This window comes from Ostrinia furnacalis, unplaced genomic scaffold (assembly GCF_004193835.3).
Source record: "Ostrinia furnacalis isolate ACB-3 unplaced genomic scaffold, ASM419383v2 OfSCF3149, whole genome shotgun sequence".
Classification (NCBI taxonomy): Eukaryota; Metazoa; Arthropoda; class Insecta; order Lepidoptera; family Crambidae; genus Ostrinia; species Ostrinia furnacalis.
This window is the reverse complement of record NW_021133388.1, coordinates 406,981-430,699: the sequence shown is the minus strand read 5'-3', so window position 1 is coordinate 430,699 and position 23,719 is coordinate 406,981. Positions and strand designations below refer to the sequence as shown.

At 37.7% G+C, this 23,719-nt stretch overlaps 1 protein-coding gene across 1 annotated transcript; it reads right to left on the bottom strand.

Annotated features, from left to right (window-relative positions):
• Window positions 1-962: 962 nt before the first annotated feature.
• On the bottom strand, window positions 963-23,558 carry LOC114357423 (solute carrier family 35 member C2). Its single transcript, XM_028311028.1, has 6 exons — window positions 23,132-23,558; window positions 19,503-19,790; window positions 6,498-6,750; window positions 3,387-3,562; window positions 2,537-2,650; window positions 963-1,358 (listed from the first exon to the last, which is right to left on the bottom strand). Exons 1-6 carry the CDS (start codon window positions 23,315-23,317, stop codon window positions 1,149-1,151), a joined length of 1,227 nt encoding a protein of 408 aa, XP_028166829.1. The 5' UTR covers window positions 23,318-23,558; the 3' UTR covers window positions 963-1,148.
• Window positions 23,559-23,719: the final 161 nt, after the last annotated feature.

The following is a 23,719-nucleotide window of genomic DNA, read 5'->3' as shown; positions in this document are numbered from 1 at the left end:
CCAATACACCGGATGTTGTCTTATCAATCAAAATCAGTCGTACAAAATAGAAAACTTTCTATTTCAAGCATTAATTTCTCCAATCAAAAAGTGAATGCCTAAGATTTTGATGCTAAATTAATACCGTTTTGATAGCCAGTTCCATAGGTCAGGGCCAAACACTGCATCAAATTGTGAAGTTTTGTGTAACACATGTGTAATGTAATGCAAAACGATATTTATTATCTGTTCGAAACGTTCCGCACTGGTTATGTCGCACAGCGAAAGTCGAGGCGAACACGGTATAGATGACCTACGCTGAACTGTCCCGCCAAACTCAATGACAGGGGGGCGCTACCATCGTTCAACTATATGGTTTCCAACATGGCAAAAATCTGAACCAGCGATCCGGTATTGACGGTGGCGCCCCACTGTCAATGTCATCGACAGGACAGTCCAGTATTTTGGAACTATACTACACACACAACACATTACACTTCAAGTTCAAATGTCGAATACACAAGCTACCTCGCTCTTGCTAAACAAGTACAAAGGAGATAGAAAGCACTTGTCAGTCAGACTACGCAAGACGTGGACGCGGCGGGCGTATACAAATCTTTGCTTGTGTGGATCGTCTCAACTCGCGCTGCGCGACCTATGCAATATTTAGGAAAACACATTTCATTTCTTAATAAACGATTAACATATACCATAAATGGGTCTTGAAAAAAGACCTCACTTGGGGCTCACCTCTGGGATCAATTAGACCAATTTTTATGGTTATAAAACCAAATAATGATCTCACGTGTCCTCTTTAACAGATCGATAGCGATTAATCCCAACTTAACAGTTTTATAGCCATAAAAGTTGGCTCAAGCGTAACTACCTATTTTTTGAAGAAGTGACTCTGGATCCTTCTACAGACACATTTTTGGGGTAAAAACCTTTCCTTTAATGAAATCAAATTTAGAACTAAGCTTCTAAATGGTGCCAATATTGGTTGGAAGTGGGGATGCATACGTTTGAAAGTGCTTGTCGCGCGAGGTGCGATTTATTTGCTGTCGAGTGTATTTGCGTTACATTACACTGCATAAAACACCCATGAACAGAGATTTGATACAGTATTTGCCCCAAAAGTCAGTTCGCATCTCCATAGCCCTCGTTTGTGCCTAGCGCCCGTCCCTCCTCTGCAGAACTTGGAAGAGAACCACGTTGGTGTCGACGTCACTTTCGTCGCTGGGCTGCCACTTCTGATCCTCCAACAGCGGCTCGTCGAGCTCTCCTTGCTTCGGTCCGGGCGACCTGGTCCGCTTGATGGTTTCGAAGTCGTCCGTGTCAAGAGCGCGGACGGAGCCGGCGACCGATTTGATGACTAGTACCTGCAATGGAAATAGACAATTTGACACCATTCCCCAATAATTCTAAATCACAACTTTTCTAAAAAGACACTTCATTCTGGTCTTAAAAACTTAATTAATTTTAAATTATCTGCAAATTACGATTTTTGGTCGCATTGTAATGAGGGTTTTCACGATTGAAAAATCCGCCAGATGGCAATACGTAGACGCGAGGTCCAAATGCTGCGTGATTGGTGGATTTTGACAAATCTGTCAATGTCATGTCAAAAATAACCAATCATGCAGCATTTGGACCTCGCGTCTACGTATTGTCATCTGGCGGATTTTTCAATCGCGAAAACCCTCATTAAAAAATGTAGTTTATTGAGTTGACAAAATAGTGACGTCACATGCTTGTAGTGCCATACAAAATCTATAGGAGAGTTCCGTTTTGACAGTTTTAAAAAGTACGTCAATTGATTGGTGGTGTCAACACGTCTATTGTATCTTTAACTAGCCATTGCCTGTGGCTTCACCTGAGTTTTCAGTCAGTCAAAGAAAGATTTTAAAGCGTGCCTCTTACTTTAAAAAACCGAGTAAAACGACTTTCATTGTGGCTCAAACCAAGTTTGAAAAGTAACAGATTTCATTGGAAGTCGATCCTTATTTTCTTACTCCTCTTTTCTTATGGATTATTGAGGCCAGTCTAACTTTCCCGTTAGACAATTTAATTAAGCCTTCTTTTAATGAGTTTTTATCAGCTAGCTGTAGATCCAGGAAATTAATCAGAAGAACATAAGAGGCGTTCGAACGTAAGGATCGACTTTCCTTTACTGGACCCGATTGCCCTATTACTGCCTGATTTAAGGTAGCCTTTCGAACTAAGCGTCACAGACGCAGCGCCTTCAGTTTTGGTCTTGTGCCACCAACGCCTCGTCACTAACTCGCTTCATAAGGCTACCTTTAAGACCAAAGCTAAAGACGCTGCGTCTGTGACGCTTAGTTCGAAAGGCTACCTTAATGGTTAAGATGTTTTTGTTGTTGCAAAACCAACCTTGTGGACTATGTGGCAGATGATGCCCAGGAGACGCAGAGCCAGGCCGGCCACGTTAATGGTGCTGAACTAGAGAGCTGGTCAGAGCTACTTTCTTATGAACCCTGTTGCCTTGGATTAAGGTTCAAAATAGTGAAAAACTTGAATTTGTTGTTGCAAAACCAACCTTGTGGACTATGTGGCAGATGATGCCCAAGAGACACAGCGCCAGGCCGGCTACGTTGATAGTGCTGAGCTGGTCTCCGCTCACCTCTACAGCGAGAATCAGGATGAACATCTCCTGTTTGCAAAAACAGTTACAGTCAGTGTTGCCACCATAGATCACAGAAACTAAAGGGAGATGTGACAAAGGGGCGGGGCCGGTGTCGCAGCAATATGCCCAAAAACAGAACACATTGCTGCATACGTCATAATGTAAACAGTTTACATTGCTTGCGTAGTATTAAAGATTATTTGAACGTTGAGTACTGATACCGCAGTGGATAATGAGAACATATTTTGATTACTTTGTGTGTGTCAATTTCTAAAGGTGCTTATTTCTAAAGGTCACCTTAATGCGACACTGAGTTTCGAACTCAGAGCATTGGCATCTCTCTATATCTCTATCTTTCCCCTACATGACAAGCCAATACATGGATATGTCGCCTCTACTATGACACGTAACATACCAGACAGTAAAAGAAGAACAAGACAGCAAACGGGACAATTTCCACCTCTCGTTCCCACCACTGCAACTCCTGTGTAGCCAGGATCTACAGCTTGACCGCCATAAAAACCCAACCGATGAAGGTCAAGTTTGTCCCGGGGGAAAGTTTAACTATCATTGGACCCGCAACTAAATTAATCAGAAGAAAATAGGAGTTCTAAATTAAGGTTCGACTTCCCTCCATTGCAAAACGGATGACAGGTGACAAACAAATGTTGAAAACGTTTAAGAAAAGATTATGCACCACGGATAATAAATTAATATCAATTTTATCAATTGGTGAAATGTAGAACAAGACAACAAAGTGTACCTTAAATATGCCAGCAATCGACAGCGTGAGACTAGAAGTATAGGTGACCACCACGAACTCGCTGATCTCCATGGCGAAAGCGATGGTGGCGCCGCCAGACACCTTGAGCACAGTCGGCAGTAGCTCATCCGGGGAGTTCAGGAACTGCTCATGCAGGTGCTTGAAGCATTCCAGCCCTGGAATTTAAATAAATAGAACGTTTAACATCTCTGGTTTAGATGTGATCTTACAAACTTCTATTTCTACTTCTGCTTCCAAAGAAAAAAGAATCTGGTTCTTCCAAACAAAATAAAAGCTGGTTAACTTATAAAGAACACAAAGTGAGTGTCATATAGAATAGATAACTAGCGACCGCCCGCAACTTCGTACGCGTGGACCCCGTTTTCCCCCTTAGGGGTTGAATTTTGGAAAATCCCATCTTAGTAAGCACCTACGTTGTAAAAGGAAAATGCTAATTTTGAGACTCCTAGCACTTAGTTTCTGAGATTTCGTGTTGAGTACCTTTCGCTTTTAAAGATATAGATTCATCTACTGCGTTCTTTCTGACACATTCAATAGCATTTAGCATCGTCCTATTCAGGATTTTTAACGGTCATCCATGGGATTAACAAACGAAAGCGTCTCACTAAAAACCGTTATCGGTACCTACAAAGACAGCAAATACAAGGCACACACAAAAACGTGTAGCGTACATGTATTGTTAGGTTATACATAATTATAATATACTTGAGTTAGACTGTCTAATAATATTATTAATGTTTTCTAAGCAATAACTTTCAGTGTCCATTTAATTGTCTCATTATGATAATTTTACACTGCACTTCCGGTTTGTGATCTCATGTTGTGATTTGTAGTCTTGTATAAATTAAAATCAAAACAGTAAAATGTTAATATCAATTTTATTTAAAATAATGATTTATTACAATATTTTTAGAACATTGTTATAATAAGAAATAATTTATATCACAATGCGCCGGGGTTTCCGCTTCCGATCACACTGTAGCGAAAACCACGTTAGCATTTTGTGGTAGCGTGGGCAGGCCTCCTACTAGGTGGACCGACGATCTGGTAAAGGTCGCGGGAAGAGCCTGGATGCGGGCAGCGCAGGACCGTTCATTGTGGAAAACCTTGGGGGAGGCCTTTGTCCAGCAGTGGACGTCATTTGGAGGAAACGATGAGAAATAAAGTTCTTAAACCGTAAACCGTCAGGAAATCAAAGAGGTAAATACTGATATCATTGTGATTTTATAGAATTTATTATTATAAACCACGGTCGTATAATGCTAACTAAAACCCAACTACGACAAAAAACGACGCTGAAAAAGTATAAAACAAGATTTTCATAATACTGAACTGAACGAAGTTGCCAATGTAGTTGCATAGTAATTTTCATGTTTGGAAAACCGCAGTCACACGTTGTCAAAGTGCTACGGTAGGTAGGTTTAAGTAACGTGTGACTACGCCTTTCCAAACATGAAAATTACTATGCAACTACATTGGCAACTTCGTTCAGTTCAGTATTCTGAAAATCTTGTTTTATACTTTTTCAGCGTCGTTTTTTGTCGTAGTTGGGTTTTAGTTTTTTTACTTTTTATTATTTGTACTATTTTGGTGTTAAAGTGTATTTGTGGCGCATAATATGTATTAACAAAAGTTAAATTGATGAACTAATAAGTAGTAAAGAAGCTATGAACGAAAAGATCTGAATTATATGCAATCAGCCCATGAATACAGGTAAAGTCACAAGCAAATGCTAGTAATATATATATTCGAAATGTACAAGTAAAGCGCTTTCAAATGATACCAAACACGGCATATTTATCTTAACTTTATTTTTTTACTCTGTGTGTTTTGTCCGCTAGAGGGCGCCACATTCGATTTTGTGAAACCCCATATAGCCTATAACCAGCGGACAATTAAGACGCTTCTAATGATATGTCATTTGTCGAATTCTGATAAGCAGTTTAGAAGTTACGAGGGAACACATGAACATACATACATACATACATACATACATAGCTGTTAGGTTATACATAATTATAATATACTTGAGTTAGACTGTCTAATAATATTATTAATGTTTTCTAAGCAATAACTTTCAGTGTCCATTTAATTGTCTCATTATGATAATTTTACACTGCACTTCCGGTTTGTGATCTCATGTTGTGATTTGTAGTCTTGTATAAATTAAAATCAAAACAGTAAAATGTTAATATCAATTTTATTTAAAATAATGATTTATTACAATATTTTTAGAACATTGTTATAATAAGAAATAATTTATATCAAAATGCGCCGGGGTTTCCGCTTCCGATCACACTGTAGCGAAAACCACGTTAGCATTTTGTGGCCAATGGCGGGCAGTCGTTGGTGAACTATCGTGTCGAACGGACTATTCTGCCGAAATGTAATTGTGTAATACTGATGAGTAATATTGTTGTACAAGTTATTCAATAAATACTATGAAAAGTATCAACCAGCGTTTGAACTTAAAAAGGAGGACAAAAGTATGTATACTAATAACAGTGAAGGGTTCGCTTTGTTCTCTCCCCAGATCGATGTCCAGTACATAAGCACCCTAAATATTTTCCCCTGCCTAGTACATGTTTCATCCCTTACTCTTCCCCATACCCTAACTAGATTTGCAATCGCAATCATCAAAAGCTCTTGAATGAAATGGGCACTGAAGCGCAAAATGGGACTATAATTAATGAACATGTTTATTCAGAATATTTAAGCACGCATTTCATCGAATACGTCATTTCGACAAGAAAATGTATGCATAATTAATTTGACGTAGCCAGGTAAACAAACACTCTAGACTAAGAGCTAGTGAACGCCAGACCTACGTCATTTAATAAAAGCTGAAAGTTTGTCAGCTCCCAATATAGGATATAATGTGGTGAATTATGAAGTTGAATTAGTTGAAGGGAGCTGCCCTAAAAAACTGTCAAAGGCAAGGAGGCAAGGAGTTGGAACTGTCAAAACTGTCTGGCTGATGTGGAAACAACTTCTAATTATTGCCCAAATATTATACATAAAAATCAGATTCCCAGGCTCCCAGCTCTCCCAATCTAAACAGTCCCCAATAGTAACCGAATGCGGACTCACCTTCGAACATGATCATGAAGGGCAGCAACGAGACAAACATCCACGGCTGCACGTGGAACACCATGTCCACCGGGTTGTGTAGCCCCAGCTTGGACTTCTGCATGAGAAGCTGCGCGAGCGTCCAACGCATGCCCGCCATGAACGACGCCAGGAGGAGGAAGTTGAAGCCGAGGAGGTTGAACTGGGTGGCCTTGTACGTGAACATGACCAGGCCAGCCGCAATCAGCAGCACTATGCCGACCAGCGACCAGGACTGTGGACAAAAGAAGGGTGTATGCAACTTGGCCACTTGGCAAAAACTAAAGGGAGATGTGACAAGGCGGCGGGGCCAGTGTCGCATGCCCAAAAACAGAACACATTGCTCGTGACAGCAATGATGACAGTAGCGACGTCATATTCGTAAACAGTTTTACATTGCTTGCGTAATACTAAAGATTATTCGAACGTTGAGTAATGATACCGCTGAGTTCCTTGTTAAACTTTGACTATCAAGATAGTCCGGGTTTGGATTGGATCCAGAACGGGACAAAACAATTGAAAATTAAAAACTGATTGTCGTGATGGTCTTGTTGAGTCAGAAAAGATTTAATGTACTTCGGAAGGCACAGCATTGTTTAGTTATTGTTTAAGACATCAAGCTAAAAATTATACACACAATAAAATAATAATGTTTAAACATAATACAATAAATATAAAAAAGTCAATAACGGAAAACCTCGCTATAGCAAGAAATACAACAATAAATAGGTGCCAAAATGTAGCGACCAGGAACAATTAATATCAATATTTTGCTAAGAACACCTACTATTTAATAAACGCCACAAGATCTTAGTATTTTAACGTTTTCTATTATTTTTCCATACTTAAAGCTTTATTTTGATAAACTTTTTACAATTAAATTCGCCAAGAAAAGTACGCGTAGCATTTAACTTTGCTTCACAAAAGTGATTTCGCTTAGGAGAAGTATACATATTATTCGCATTCTCGCATAGCAATTTAGTAAATATACTTTTAGGTAAGTTAGATACAGAGGCACATAGCTCGTAGAGAAGATGGCCGTTGGGGCAGAAAGGTTCCCGAGTGGCGACCACGGGCTGGAAGTAGCGTGGGAAGGCCTCCTACTAGGTGGACCGACGATCTGGTAAAGGTCGCGGGAAGAGCCTGGATCGTCATCCATCTGCCATTGCAGCGCAGGACCGTTCATTGTGGAAAACCTTGGGGGATGCCTTTGTCCAACAGAGGACCTCATTTGGCTGAAAGGTTAGTAGGTCCCTAACTGCGTTACTTACATGCTTCTTTCATTTTACAGAAAGTTAACTTGATAATTCGGGAACTGACACAAGAAAATATTTGACACTAAAATCATGAATGTTAAAATCCTGACTGAAAAGGAGACTCTTCAAGTAACTTCACACCTAACTGTCAAATGAAAGAAATTCAAAATTACAAGCTAGCACAGCTAGTACAAAATATTATAAAACTTTCAGAATTTTCTTTAAATTGTCAATACTAACCTCTATTTAATTATGTAAACATCTGACCGGGTTAGCCGAATCTAAATAAAGTTTGCAAGCATTCAAATGCCAGGGGTAGTCTGTCCCCGTCCAAGATCAAGGGCAACGAATATAGAAACAGCGCGAATAGAGCCGAAAATCGCAAAGCAAATATTATCACCCCTGTGGTAAGTAGATATACCCTTAGTTAGGTAGATATACACTTATATCTAGATGCACTGGGCTAACCAGCCTGCAAGGGTAAAGGGTCACGGCAGACTTGCTACTTTTTAGCATCGGTGATCGGCGACTTTGCGACTTCATCGATGTAGCATCGCGATTGCGCGACTTCATACGTTGGGATGCGATATTGAAATTGTGCGTTTTAGCTACTGATATTTCTGCGTCGAGCTTCCGATTCCGACTCACCGCGTTTTTTTTTTTTACATTATTATCAATTTGTATTGCACTATTAGCCCTCGTGGTAAGCTAAATAAGCTTGTGTTACGACTCGGCTCACCACAATAGTCGAGCGGCGGTGGGATTCTAAGTAGCCTGTCTGCCATAGCTCTAATTGGACGTATTCGCGAATACGGATTCAACTATCGATTGCCAGATGGGGTGTTCATCGGTCGTCACCATGACACCAGACTATTGAGTTACTGGGGGAGATGGGGGGTGGGAGGGGGGGTGTAGTATTTATTAATATTTCAATACGGTTCTCGCTAAAATCATGCAATAACTGCCCGGAATGGAGCTCGACCGATCTGAATGCAAGCCTCCCGGGAAAAATATGAAATATATTTCTCATTATAATTATTATACTTTTAAAACAAGATTAAATAAACATTTAAGAACATAGCACAAGTCTAATTTAATCAGACTAATTTTCTAGCTATTCCTTATCTCAATTAAATATAAAACAAGTGAAGAGTTTTAAATCCAATTTACACGCCTTAATTTATTCACTAACTTCATCTTAGTACAGAAAGTTGACATGAATAGATTTGAATCTATGTTAATCAGGTAAGGCTGCCTAGAATAGACAGACAGACAAACAGCGAACCAAATGTAATATTTTACAGGTGGAATTTTTAATGCCAGCTGGAGGGAAAATAGTCTTAATAATTTTAGATTTTAGTTGGTTCGATTCTCGGGTGTGGGAAGCCAATTTTCGAAACTCTTTGAATGTAGTTTTCTTTCTTTTCAAGAATGAAGGAATGTTTCCTTTAAGTAAAATTTTATATCTAAAGTATTTAGAGTACTTTCTCTCCAAGTGGCATTACAAAATTCCTGAATATGAGTACATTATCATATTTTATGGTGCAAATTTTCTTCGTCTGCAATAACATCATGAGATATTCACGCGTCGATCGGATACGAAATAACGCATTCAAACCTCCTTTGATTTAAAATGCATCAAAGCACTTAGCTACGCGGACATAATGACAGACCAAGACGCTATTATAAAGTCGACCCGTAAGGCCCGATTTCCTTTCCACCAAAGCGGGGCGGAGAAAAGCGGAGCAGTGCGGAGAAGAGCGGAGCAGTGCGGAGAAGAGCGGAGCAGTGCGGAGAAGAGCGGAGCAGTGCGGAGAAGAGCGGAGCAGTGCGGTGACGAGAGATGTGTGAGCTCATCTCTCAGGCTTAGTGTGAGTTTACATCGAACGTCGTCACTAGCGAGCGCAATAAAAAAAATATATGAATATTTTAGTTCCTGAAAGTTTCCGCTAGGGCGCTGTTCAACCGTCATAGATTTATTGTCACTTTTTACGCAGTCGACATCGAATGCGTTTGACGTAAAGTCACACTACGCTCCCTGAAGCAGAGCGGAGTGGAGATGTGCAAATAATGGAATCTGATTGGTTATTCAAAAAACTTCTCTGCTCCTCCACGTGGGTGGAAACCAGGCCTTAATCAGAATAGACAAAGGCGTATTTGCAGTGTCTTTAGCTACTTAGTAACGGCCTCACCTTCACCCCTGACCTGTGGCAATATATCAAATCACCTAGGTATCTTCTATTTTTTGTTTTGTTTTGAATTCTACTTTATTTTTATACAGGTTGTCCCGATATTAGCACGTCACACTGACACCGGAGGTAGCTGGGCCTAAGACGCATCGAAAAAGCCTAAATTAAGTCCATAGAAAAGTTTTATGAATGAGATATAAACCAATTTTAGTCTTTTTTTATTTACATAATTAGAATAGTTCGATATCTACCTTCGGCGTCCATGTGACGTATTTCATACGATGTTGAAAAACGAACTTTTGGAAATACGAGTATGCATAACTCTCAAAGTTATCAAACAACCGATTGAATTCATAAAATAATAAAATAAAAAAATGAATAATTTTAAAAGCCATAGAACAAAAGTTGGTCACCACGATGTAAAGAATATGTGACGGAAGGTTGTCCCCAATTTACGGGACACCCTGTATAGTTGAATACATTTTGCATTATGATTAGTTTGGAAATTGCTGTCCAGGCGCGAACGCCTTCGGTAATTTAGACCTGGATTCCACCAAAGCGGAGAGCAGACATGTATTTGAATAGGTAATAAATGAAACACACTAGCGGAGAGGTGAAGTGTAAATATCGATGTATCTTAAACCAGGTGATGTATCTCAAACTGGGCCAAATTCGTCTTATACAAGATTTGATTGTCATCCTTCTATCAATTGAAACGAGACGAAACATAATATGCTAAAAACAGCATTGTAAAAAAAAATTGCAAATTGGACAAAGCAATGTTTTTCAGCAACAGTGTTAACCCGTCTACTCATTAGCGAGCTGTAACCGTAACCGTTGCATGCACTGTAAACAAAAAACATAGTGTGTACGTAGTTTGTAGGTTGTTCGGGGGTAAGCGAAATAAGAATAGGAAAAAATGTCTTTATTTTTGGGAAAGTATTAGTTTATTTTTGGGGAAAAAGGTTACCTCTTACATATTCACACTGGCGGAGTCTTTCAGTGACTGGCCCACTTTTAGCTTGTCCACGGGCCAAGTCGCCCGGTGACAATGACTGGGCCCACCTTCAATGTTTTATTAATAAATTAAACACCAAATCAACAAAAATCTACTCTAGAATCTTAGATGTGGACCCAGTCACTGGAAGGAAAACTACACTCGACGTCAAATAAATCGCACCTCCCGCGACAAGCATTTTCAAACGTATGCATCCCCACTTCCCACCAATATTGGTACCATTTAAAAGCCTAGTTCTAACCTTCATTTCATTAAAGGAAAGGTTTTTACCCCAAAAATGTGTCTTTAGAAGGATCCAGAGTCACTTCTTCAAAAAATAGGTAGTTACGCTAGAGCCAACTTTTATGGCTATAAAACTGTTAAGTTGGGTTTAATTGCTATCCATCTGTTAAAGAGGACACGTGAAATCATCATTTGGTTTTATAACCATAAAAATTGGTCTAATTGATCCCATAGGTGGGCCCAAAGTGAGGTATTTTTTCAAGTCACATTTATGGTATATGTTAATCATTTATTAAGAAATAAATGTGTTTTTCTTTAAGGATATTTATTGGGCTTTCAAATAACACCAATATTGTTGGGGTACCATGATTGTGTCAGAAGAAAATCGTTAAAGTTCGCGTCGCGGAAGGTGCGGTTTATTTGATGTTGAGTATATTTAAAAATTCAAACCTGCGACTTGGCCCGTGGACCGAGCTAAAAGTGGGCCAAGTAACTGGAAGACTCCACTGACTCACGTATACACATGTGGGCTATGAATGCACCCTAGATTACATTAATATTCAGTTTGCATAGGGCCAATCGATCTGCCTGGGGCGATATATGAATTCGCGTAGGTAGCTCTGCTTTAGTCCATGTAAACTTGTAAAATATGTAGATTTTTTTATTTGGCACACAGAAATCGGTAAAGTAAATACTTAACAATAAGGATAAGAAAAGAAAGAAAAAAATATTTAAAGACAAATTAGTGAGCCAAAATTAGTTTACAATCTAACGCGTTATATTATAAACTGACAGAGTTCACAATTTCACGTTGACATACACAAATGCGAATAAGAATGACTTGATTATACATTATTCTTATTTAAAAACCGCAAAGATGAACAGAAAACAGACTGAGTATTGTTTAAGATAACATGTGGAATGCATCTTATCAGTCAACAAACAGTGTGAATAAGAACATTTACCTAAATATTTTACATTAGGGATGGCCATCTGATATCGATTAACAAGAAAATCGATTTCAGTCAGCAAGAATACTAATTTGTTTAAAATAAATATGGATTTAAAATTAGACAATGGATTGAAGTAATATTTTTATACTTATCAATGAGAATAGATCGAGCTGACCACTCATGTTTATAAACTTTTAGACATCGATTTTTTCCTTCATCGATAAAACATTTTAGTAAATAATTCGCCATCCCTATTTTTACTTGAGATCATTAAATTAGTACTACGCAATTGACTTATAAAAGAATCGTGGGTTTTTTCCTTATAATTCATTTATTTACTCCACTTCAAAGGCAAGATTATACAAATTGCCTAAATCATACAGATTCATGAGCTTATACTTTCAGTTATTAATTAATAGCATTTTCCAATTTTAGGTTATGTTTGTAAGGTTTCAAGTTTAAATGATAGGTACAGTCAGTTGCAGAAACATGCATTGAGTAATTGTAACTAAATTCTTCATAACATTATAGAGGTCACCACCGAGGCTTTCTACTTCTCCGACCTCCGTCCAGTAGAGAGTGCACTTTAAAATTTATTTAGTTTAAGCAACTACTACTGCTACTATCAGTGTTTTTCTCAAGAATCTCATCCATCACACACCATCATCATAAACACAGTTTACATTATTTTAAAATAGAAACATTTTTTTTCGGTCTCGAAAATCCAATGTCTCGTCTCCCAGGATGGAAATGGAAGCCCTATAGGAGAGGCGGGCATGCGGGCAGCCACAGATATGGATAGATGCAGCATGTGAAAAAAATTGTATGAAGCCGAGCGTGTCACTTTTTAAACGTCATTAGTGTCATTTTAGCGAATTTTAGTGATTGCCGCAACGTAAAAATAATCGTATCATCGTACTGCATTTGCAAAGTCATCGAAAGATATCGTGTGACTCGATTCGACAATTAATTAATTCTGATAAAACTGATAATTTGTTAAATACAAAACCAAAACCTTTATTCTAATTAATTATTTGTTACTTGTGCTGTTAATTACAATTTCTCAATCCGTAAATAATTTCTTCTTTCTACCGTGTTCGTACTACTGTCCTCGTAAAATTATCGTAACCGATTGTTGTAATCGGATTACATGAACATCACTCGACCATGTATGTCCATTTGGACATATCGGAATGGCACGCTTTGACGATCAACTTGCTGTATCTACTCTAATCCATATCTGTGCGGGCAGCGCAGGACCGTTCATTGTGGAAAACCTTGGAGGAGGCCTTTGTCCAGCAGTGGACGTCATTCGGCTGAAACGAACGACACCCACTCAGTATGTCCTGCCTGCGAGCTATAAACGTGCGTGGCTGGACAGTGGACACTGCTTTACATATTATCCGCACCTCCAGTAATAGAAAACACGTGTAAGAACACAATGCATTTATTTGTGGACACTTTGAATCTGTAATGGGGTACTTAAATGATGATGGCCGCTTTATCCGTACATATCAGATGAACTAATGACGGTCTCGATCGAGCGAATTGCATTTAATCTAACTATAGAAAAATTGTGAATCGATACTTAGGCTTAGGTCAGACTGTGAATGTAGTAATAAGGGTTCCGTTTTTTGCCATTTGGCTACGGAACCCTAAAAGTAGACGATGGTTTCAAAGACTTCTGTACGTTTGAAACTAAACAAGTAGTAAAGAAGCCATGAAGTTAAAGCGAGCTTTGCGTACAATATCTCGGTTCAGCCACGTTCAGCTCAGTTTGTTCTTATTAGTAGTACTCGACAATACACATTTATAGGTAGGTACACTTTTATTGCAAAATACTATTATTGCAAGTATGTAAAATGCCAGTATAAACTTCATATAGGTACCGGCGTCGTTCGTCTACACAAGTGAAGTTGGGATAAATTGTTTGCAAAATCGCCATAAACAAATGCCGCGGAGTATACATGGTATCGCCAGAACGTTATCTATTGTTCGCTTTACAAAATACCGTTTTTATAAAAACATTGTTTTTCCTTAATGCACTAAATCGATATAAAAAATACTGTTAATTACAAATCGCCTCTATTACCACTACATAAGCACTGTATTGTGTATAACTTGACGTGCCTACCTGTTTTAATATTATCAATACTTTAAACATTTAGTAGCAGTGTAGGGCTAATTAAAACATCAATATTCACAACTAGTACTTACAAGGCTCGGCGCAAATGGGCCATCGACCATCAGCATCGAATAGTTTATGACATCCAAATTGGCCAAAAAGTCACAACAACACACCCTTATTCCAATTGTAACAAAGACGTATTGCGAACAACAAGTTACTACACTTAATAACTTTTTAACCACTGTTTAATCTGTCAGTTATTTTTGTTAGTATGTTCTGATACGTATGCCGTGCCTAAGTACTTTGTACAAAACAATCGTCTATGATGTTACACAAGCCTAGCCTACCTTAGACCTGATATCACAATAATATCTACGCCATTGTTCCCCATCTTATCTAAATATAAATTTCAGCTTAATCGAATGTAAGAAATTCAATAATGAAGTGTCAAATTCAACAAAGATTTAATTTTCCACTGACTCTGTAACAAGATAAGATGGTAAAAATAGGTACTAGGCTAAGAGCTAGTGAACGCCAGACCTACGTCATTTTATAAAAGCTGAAAGTTTGTCCGCGTATGCTCCCAAATCAGCTTTTATACTATAAAAGCTGATTTTTATAAATCATTATTTGGGCAATAATTAGATGTAGTTTCCTCATCAGCCAGATAGTTTTGACGGTTCCAACTCCTTGCCAGATAGTTTTTTTAGGACACCTAGCTGCCAAAGCCACGATGACCCAAACTTGTGATGCACCATCTTTCTAACCTATAAGTATTGGAAGCATACGCTAACAAACTTTCAGCTTTTATAAAATGACGTAGGTCTTGCGCTCACTAGCTCTTAGTCTATACCACTGTCACGGCCACTGTCCTCCTTCCACCTTTTTAAATACTCTTTCGGCCTGATTTGTAAAAACCAAATTCTCTGTGTCATTGTAATGTTTGTACTTTTGACTGGTTGTTTTTAAGCTCGTTTAATATTTTTCTGTTCGATCTCGCATCTCTCTATCTTTTATAACGCACAAATACAATCCACATTTCTCGTTCACAACACCAAGTAGGTACTTACGTAGTTCCTGAGATTACCGCGTGCAACCAAACTATGTTTTATTAATAATAAATTATTACTAAATACTTGAGTAGTACTTGTTAAGTAGGGAGTACTCAAGTATTCCTTCAAAGTTTGTACAACATTTAAGCCCATCTTGAGTCGTCTACTTCGTTCAAGTTATAACAATATAACCCAAACTAATAAATACCACAGCAACTGTCTGTACATTCGTTGCATTTTCACCCTATGCCATTGGGTTTACGCGAATTTGGAATTACAAAAACATCTTAATATTTAGAAAGTAGGTATGGAATGTTTGTACCATAGACCACAGAAACTAAAGGGAGATGTGACATGGGAGCGGTGCCGGTGCCGTTGCCCAAAACCGAACACATTGCTCGTAACAGCAATGATGACTGACAGCAGCGATGTCTTAATGTAAACAGTTTACATTGCTTGCGTAGTACCACATACTGAAGATTATTCGAACATTGAGTACTGATACCGCAGTGGATATTGAGCACATATTGTGATCACTTTGTGTGTGTGAATTTCTAATGCGACACTGAGTTTCGAACTCAACGCATTAGTTGATTTAGTTGGCATCTGTCTAAGTGTCTATATCTCTATGGTTTGTACCAAAGAACCAATCTGTAAACTAAAGTAGGCTTTAAATTCATTTTCATTATGCAATAAGTTATACATGTTATGTTTCAGAATAGATTTGATTCTCGTAGAATATAATTCTGAAATACCTGTTTTAGACAATACTTTCAGTATCAAACCTAAAGAGCTAAAACCGTGGGCGGAATAGTTGTTGTTGATATGCCTTCATTTTCAGTCGACTAACGTCTAAGAATCTGACGTAGGTAGGTATATTGGCCGCTATTTTCGGATTTTGCTTTAATTCCAAACCGCTGCTTCGGTTAATCGTTTCACTGGGCATAATCTGTAGGAGGACACTATTATCTGATCGGGACGTCTACGTGCGTCATATTCGCAAACATCGCTAGATAGAATTTATTTATTGTAAAACACATGCTAACCAAATGTACCTTTTGTACTCATGAAAAAAGGCGTAAAATATTTTAGTTCTCGAGTCGATGAGACATGTTTTTCGTCAGATATCGACGTTTTATCATAAGAGATCTCAAAAATTTTTGTTAAAACTAAGAAAATCATATTAAGTATGGGCCACTTAGAAGACTGATTATTGAAAAAAAAGTTATAATCAAGCATCAAAAGCCTGCGCTCGCGCCTCCGGCTTCTATCTGTGCCACAGCGCCATCTCGGCTTAGATCGATAAATAAAACACACTTTTATTATGCGTTGATCGATCGAGCATGGTGGTTCTAGAAGGCCCGTGTAGATGGCGTTGATGCACAAGCGATATCCTCGTACTGTACTCGACGTAAGATTATTTAATTTTCCGTGTAGCTAGCTGTATTAATGATAGCTAACATAATGTTATTGAAAAGTACGTTACTATTACATCCTAGAGACATCTTATGAAAGCACGTAATCATTTTCTTTGTTCAGCTTGGCTGCCGTGCGTCAAACTTCAATTTCAATCTACTCTTGCACAAAGAGAGATTTCTACAAAGGAAATTCTTTCGCCAATAAAGCTGCACTATCCTGAATCATGATTACTTTTCACTATAAATATGCAAAGTCCCAAAAGAATATGGAACAGTCTGCCTTTGACGCTACGAGTTTCTAAGCGACAATATCATGGCTGCAATATCGTCTGAGCCAACGCGAAGAATTAAATACATGAAATCAATAGTAGACTGAATATAAATACGGCTTACTAAAATACCAGTCATCTAATTCTCTAAGTTTGTTCGCTTTAAGGAAAACAGCGCAGAAATTAATTTCATTGTCCCCGTACTAACTTCAACAATGAGCTAAGTTTTTCTAATGTAAATCAGTTTACAATGCCCGAACAGCTGTTATTTATCGGCAGTAAGTAATTTGGTCAAAATATGGCTTTTTATTTGACTACTTCTTTTGTGTCGCAATCATCTTTTCAAGCAAAGTTTCCTACGTAATGAAACGAAACGGAATATCATATTGATTATAACATTTTCCCTGTTTTATGAGTGAACAGACAAAAATCTAAGGGCGTGTTTTATCAACACTTGCTTATCAAGCCCGTGATAACCATTAGTAGCAGTAGTAGTAATAAATGTCAACTTTTGGTTGCTCATTTCTGAAATAGGAATATCTAACAGGTGAAGATAATCTTAGATACAAATATCGGAAAGATGAACTCACTGGTATAATCGAAACAAAATTATCTTTATTTGTGTAGACTAATTAAATTAGTACCTACTTACAAATGTAAATGTCTCATTGTTTTTTTGCCCTACCAGCGCTTCGAGACAAACATTTGGCAAGTGCTGAGAAGAAGCGCCGCAACAAACTCAGTCACCACTGTCCGCCGGTTTAAAAATATAAAAAAGTAGGTAACGCAAGATGTAACTAGAAAGTGTGGAAGAACCGATGAAACTAGTTTAAAGCAGATAAAATAATTGTTATATATTAATCCCAGTTCAGCTACAACCTACAACTAAATCATTTAATTTCACGTGGCATCAATCGAAGCGGGCGAAAGCAACGATTGCGGTCACGATATTTTTTTGCAATTAACCGTGAACAGAGCCACTGAACCGATGTTGATGTTTTTGTAGATTTTGTGGCTCGTGACGACTGACGAGGCAATGATAGATTGATTAGACTTTAAAGAAACAGCGAACATTCTTTGCAGTCATAAACCCGGAAACCAATTAGATTCCCTTATTTGCACATCTCCGGTGGAAATGGATCGTGTGGAGAAGAGCGGAGAAGTGTTGGACGCAATTGTTTTTATATTGAATTTGACAGCGGTGGCGGCGTGGTGCCGCTATCTTATTCTGTGGCGGTGCGGAGAAGAGCAAAGAAGTGCGGAAAAGAGCGGAGCAGTGCGGAGATGTGCGGAGTGGTGCGGTGTTTCATAGATAGCAATAGACTGCCAGCTGACAGCTACGCACAGCTCACACATCTCTCGTCTCCGCACCGCTCCGCCCTGATGGAAACCGGGCCTTTAACTACGATGCCAATAATTATATTTAATTTTAAATGTTGAGAGGGGGAAACACTAAAAGCGAGGATTATATCGATTATTTCTTGCGCAGACTCTATGATTCGCGTCCAGAACAATCCAATTAATAAAAAACTGAAATATTTTCTTGCTCGCTTGGAATAACGTGCAAAAAACATTGCGCAAAAGTAACGAACAAAACTAGTCTTATAAAAATAAATTATTGAGAGCAACATCCAAAAAAAAATTTAATACGCCAGTACCCTGGCACAACCGAGCGCTGTACCTACATACAATAAACATGATGACTAATATGTAATGAGAAGTTTGAGAAGGAATCCTTTCTGAAGAACTAATGTAAATATGTATCGCAGTCAAATTGTATAATCCGCCGTTTTACATTACGGCTAGCCATATTCCAAAACAGCAGCATATTACAAAATAGCGCTGTTTTCGAAAATGGTTGGCTGTAATGTAAAACGGCGGATCATACAATCCGACTGCGACATAAACACAGTGATTGGCATGTAAGTATTTAAGTACACTTTAAAATATTTTTCTTCGTCGTCAGTAACATAAAAAAAATAGTTTCTGCAGTTTAGTTTTAAAGAGAAATAAAATTCAAGAGTTATTCATAACTCAAGAAAAGTTACAAGGGTTTCCCTGGACCGTTCCGTCAAAGTTATGGCACGGCCGAGTTCTTGCTTGCGTTTACTCGTCTTCCGTGCCTTTTCATTACTTTGTAACATTTCGTAAGCGTCCCTTTCAGAGTAGAGTAGAGGTAAAAAATAACCGGGAGTTTTCTTTTTGCTTTATGGCGTTCCTTGGGCACTATTTAATCAGAAGTAGACTACTATTTAAGGACTAAACATCACTTAAGTATAAAACGTAACAATTAAAATACAATAATGTATCAAGTGACGTCATGTGGAAAACCAATTCTATATCATTCTTCATTTCAGCCTGTTTTACAAATAAAAATGAAAATATAAAGTTACAAGGTAGGAATTTAGGTAGTACAATTTCCATGATGACAGCTGCCCACTATTACCATTCGATGTACCTATGAACTAAAAAAAGTGCTTACCTTCTTCTCCAGGCCCAGCATGATAGCGAAGCCAAGGATGAATATGATGGTGGTGGACTTGGTCATCGTGTACAGGGATATGGTGACCAGCTCCAGTCCCCAGTTGGAGAAGCCGACATCGATGCCACTAGCGAGGCCAGTTGGCCCGACGGAACGCAGACAGGTCATGAAAGGGAGCAGCAACTGCGGCGTTCTGGTGATGAGGTACCGGATCAGACGGACGACCACGGATAGGATCCATTTGACGATTAGGTGGTACATAACCACGGTGAGCGGGAAATTGAATCCCTGGAACAAATTATGCAATGTTGCAGTTTTGGCACGCTACGATTTATGAACGTCAGGATGGCAGTCTTCGATGAAATTAATCGTAACAATAGGGATGTTTCCTGGATAAAAAACAAGAGTTTGAATTAATCCAGGGTTCGAAAATATCCGATATTTATTATAAATATCAAAATATCGGATATTTATGATATATATCAGATATATATCAACTTTGATATATGTATATCAATTTTGTATGAAAGCTATACTATTATTTTATTGTATTATTCATTAATACTATTGCATATGTGTTACATAAACATGTTTTTAATGTTTTTAAAACTTAAAATCAGACAAATAAAGCAAAAACATAAAATTTCTTTTAAATACGGCAAAATCAACTAAAAAAATAAAAATCTTATGTCAAAAAGTACAAATACAGTAACAAATTTTAAAAGTTGATATACATCATTAAAACCGGCTTGATATACACCGTGTTACTTTGCATTCTTGCCATATTCACAGAGATAAAAGTAGGGAACAATACCTATTATTTAAGATAAACAAGAGACCCCCATAAAGAAAGTACACTAAGATTTTAGTAAATTTGGTTTTTCAGTACAAATTGGAATAAACCCATTTTGTCTCATACGTTCTACAGGTGCAAGTGAAATAAACCTAGTGGGCGTGGCCTAGNGTAGAGCAGAAGGTTTGTGATTCCTAAACGTATAGTTCCAAAATACTGGACTGTCCTGTCGATGACATTGACAGTGGGGCGCCACCGTCAATACCGGATCGCTGGTTCAGATTTTTGCCATGTTGGAAACCATATAGTTGAACGATGGTAGCGCCCCCCTGTCATTGAGTTTAGCGGGACAGTTCAGCGTGGGTCATCTATAACACCCGACTGATGCGCAGAAAAAGATAACTGTCAATGAGTTGTGNCGCAACACATAAACGTTTTGTCTCACAGTTTCACTAAAACAATCCTTTCATGTAACGCGTTTACACTGTTTATCTCTTCTGCGCATACCAGTCGTTTCAAGTCACTCCAAAAATCCATTGGTGTCAGGTCCGAGGATCGTGGTGGCCAAGCTACTGGACCACTTGTCCAATCCACTGTTCACCAAACGTATTATTCGCGCACTTGACGTCCTTATTGTGGGGGAGCACCATCCTGCTGGTAGTAGAGCATTTGGTGTAACGCTAAGGGTACGTCATCAAGCATTTCGTCTAAGACGTCTTGCAGACACTCCAAGCACCATTTTGATTAAATTATTCGTTGTTTGAATACACTTCAGACATTTTTGTATTATTTATAACGTGATTTGTGATTGATGGATTTCTCAGTTTTTTCCAAGTGTCAAAAAGACATTTTAAAGACAATAGATTGCAATAGATATTTAAAAATACAATAAAAAGTAAAAAAGTCTTCATCGCCATCGCCAACAAGTGATGTGCATGCGTTACGATAATTAGTGATGTGTTTAACAGATTATCGATAAAATAAAATACTCAAGATTAAAAAAAAAAATTTTCGGGTATTATTTTTTTAGGGATTTGTGTTCAGTATCAGTAATATAATAACCTCTGTAAATATGGCAAGAATGCAAAGTAACATCCTGTATATCCTCGAACCCTGAATTAATCCGTCGGTTAACTTAGCAAAAAATACTCAACACGTATTTTTCACTTTTCAAACTAATTAAAATTAAAAGAGAAAGCACGCCAAGGTTCCGACGAAGAGGCCCGTGACGTCAAGGCGTGCTTTTAAAAATGTGGCAATTTCAACGTATAACTTCGTAATTACTTGTTTGATTGACAAATAAAAATATATGTGTAAAATATTTTTTGATATAGTGTAATTGACGGACTTAAAGTTTTTTTTTTATTAAAGAGCATCTACACAAATATAAACTGTACCTTAACCCTATGTCAAATAAAAATATAGTTCAAAGTTGATTGACTAACAGTTAAGTTGCACTAACTGTATAGATCTACTAAAACTGTACCTAGGCCCTTTATTTGTAAATATACTATCCTAGGTCATTTTGGAATCTAATAGTACCTAGACAAATAGACAATACATAGGTAACTAGTATTTTTTATCAACAGCTTAATAACTTTACCAACATCTGGCAAAAAATTTAAATCAATCTTTTATTAAAAGTAAATTATTTTTTTTAAATTCATTTCTTTTTTTTTATGAATTTTCTGATAGATTCAGTTTATTCTGTAACCTTTTATTGGTACCGTTTGAAAGAGCTAGTGAAGCACTTTCAGGATCAGTAACCAGCCCCCTTAGACAAAACGCACTTTTTGATCGAATCGAAAATCGAATCCGTCAAAACTCCATACAAAAAAGGGGCTTTTCGACCACTTTTCGACTGGTTTGCGATTATAATTTGCACTTTGTCTAGACCCACAGTTTTTCAAAATCTTGTATATTTTAGAAATAATCGAGTGAGATCACTTGTCATTTCCATCCTGTCATATTGGTAACATTAATGAAAAATTTGATAAATAATATGAATGAATTGAATTTAATAAAAAAATCAGTCACCAAGTAGGTACTATCTGCTAAATGTCTAACTAACAACAGACAATTTAATATAATCCATCTTTTTTACTATGTACGAAATGTCTTAACACCTATGCTAACAATGTTCTTCAAATTCATAAAGATTGGTTTTTAATAAGAAAGGTCCACTTCCACTTAAGATATTTTCACTAAGGGCTACAAACAAATTTAAAGTAACTTCAATATCAATACTAATACATTTACAACAGAGATAATGCTATCACTAATCACACACTAATCTCAAAACTCAGTGTTGAATTCAATTATTAACCTGAACATTAAAAAAATGGTATTTTTTACTGTTCAAATTTAACTAATGCTATCTACAAGTAAAAGTAAAAAAAATATGCATATTCTGCTCTCAGAGGTGTGTTATAAAGGGTGTAGACTGACATGAAGTAACTAGGTTAGGGCCCAATCAGTATTTAAATTAATTTATCAATGACTAAATGTAACAATTTGAAATTTTTAAGCATCATCAACTGATGTGGAAATTAATATTACAATCCCCTCAGTCTTCTCTGGTCTGGGGATTTATGCATGCGAAGCGATTCGGCCATGGGGATAATCACCATGGAACAAATGACTGAGTCACTAGCAAGGACAATAGGTATTCAGATCCAAAACAAATTAATTAACTCTCTTAACATTTAAACTTGTGAATAAGTTAAACCAGCATTTATCAAGGCTACAAGTTTGTACCACACGTAGATACGGTATCAACACTCAATTTAAGTTTTTAAAATAAAAAAACTAAGAACATTGTTATCAGCAGCCTTACCTTTAACAGCCATCTCTGATAGAAAGTCAAGCCGATGGACAGTGAGAAGTATATTAGGATGAGCCCCAGCGATAGGAGGCTCTTTTGGACACAGATATCCGACCATTTTCCTTTCGGTTTAGTAGTAAATACGTCGTCTTCCGTGTCAGCTTTTAGCGACAGCTGTTGGTACTTAGTACTGGGCATAGCGAGGGCAGGCCGTCAAAACCACGAATGGCGACACTCAGCTGCATAGCAGAAATAAATTAAAGCACTAAACCCCCAAATATATGCTCGATTGTTAATTCAATAAATTTTACTGAATTATTTTGTTGCCAGACGTGCAATTCAGTAAAGGTCCGAACAAGAACTGTCAACAACGTCAGTCACTTAATGTCAGTGTCAAGTGCAATTTACGTTCCGATTCGCTGGTTGGCGTCCGAGTCGGACGATAACCGAACGGTGAATAAATAATACCATAGTAAAGGGTTTTATTTTTTGCTAGGGCTGATAATTACACAATCACATTGACTATTCAAATAGATTTAAATCAACTAAACTAACATCGACTAATTTCAAATGATTCTGAATTATCTATAGGGAAAAATT

Coding starts and splice junctions, on each gene's coding strand:
- LOC114357423 (XM_028311028.1), bottom strand. CDS start 23,317: ATGCCCAGTACTAAGTACCAACAGCTGTCGCTAAAAGCTGACACGGAA. Junction 6,751..19,502: donor TGCTGGGCCTGGAGAAGAAG/GTAAGCACTTTT, acceptor TTTTGTCCACAG/TCCTGGTCGCTGGTCGGCAT. Junction 2,651..3,386: donor CGATTGCTGGCATATTTAAG/GTACACTTTGTT, acceptor TTTTGCAAACAG/GAGATGTTCATCCTGATTCT.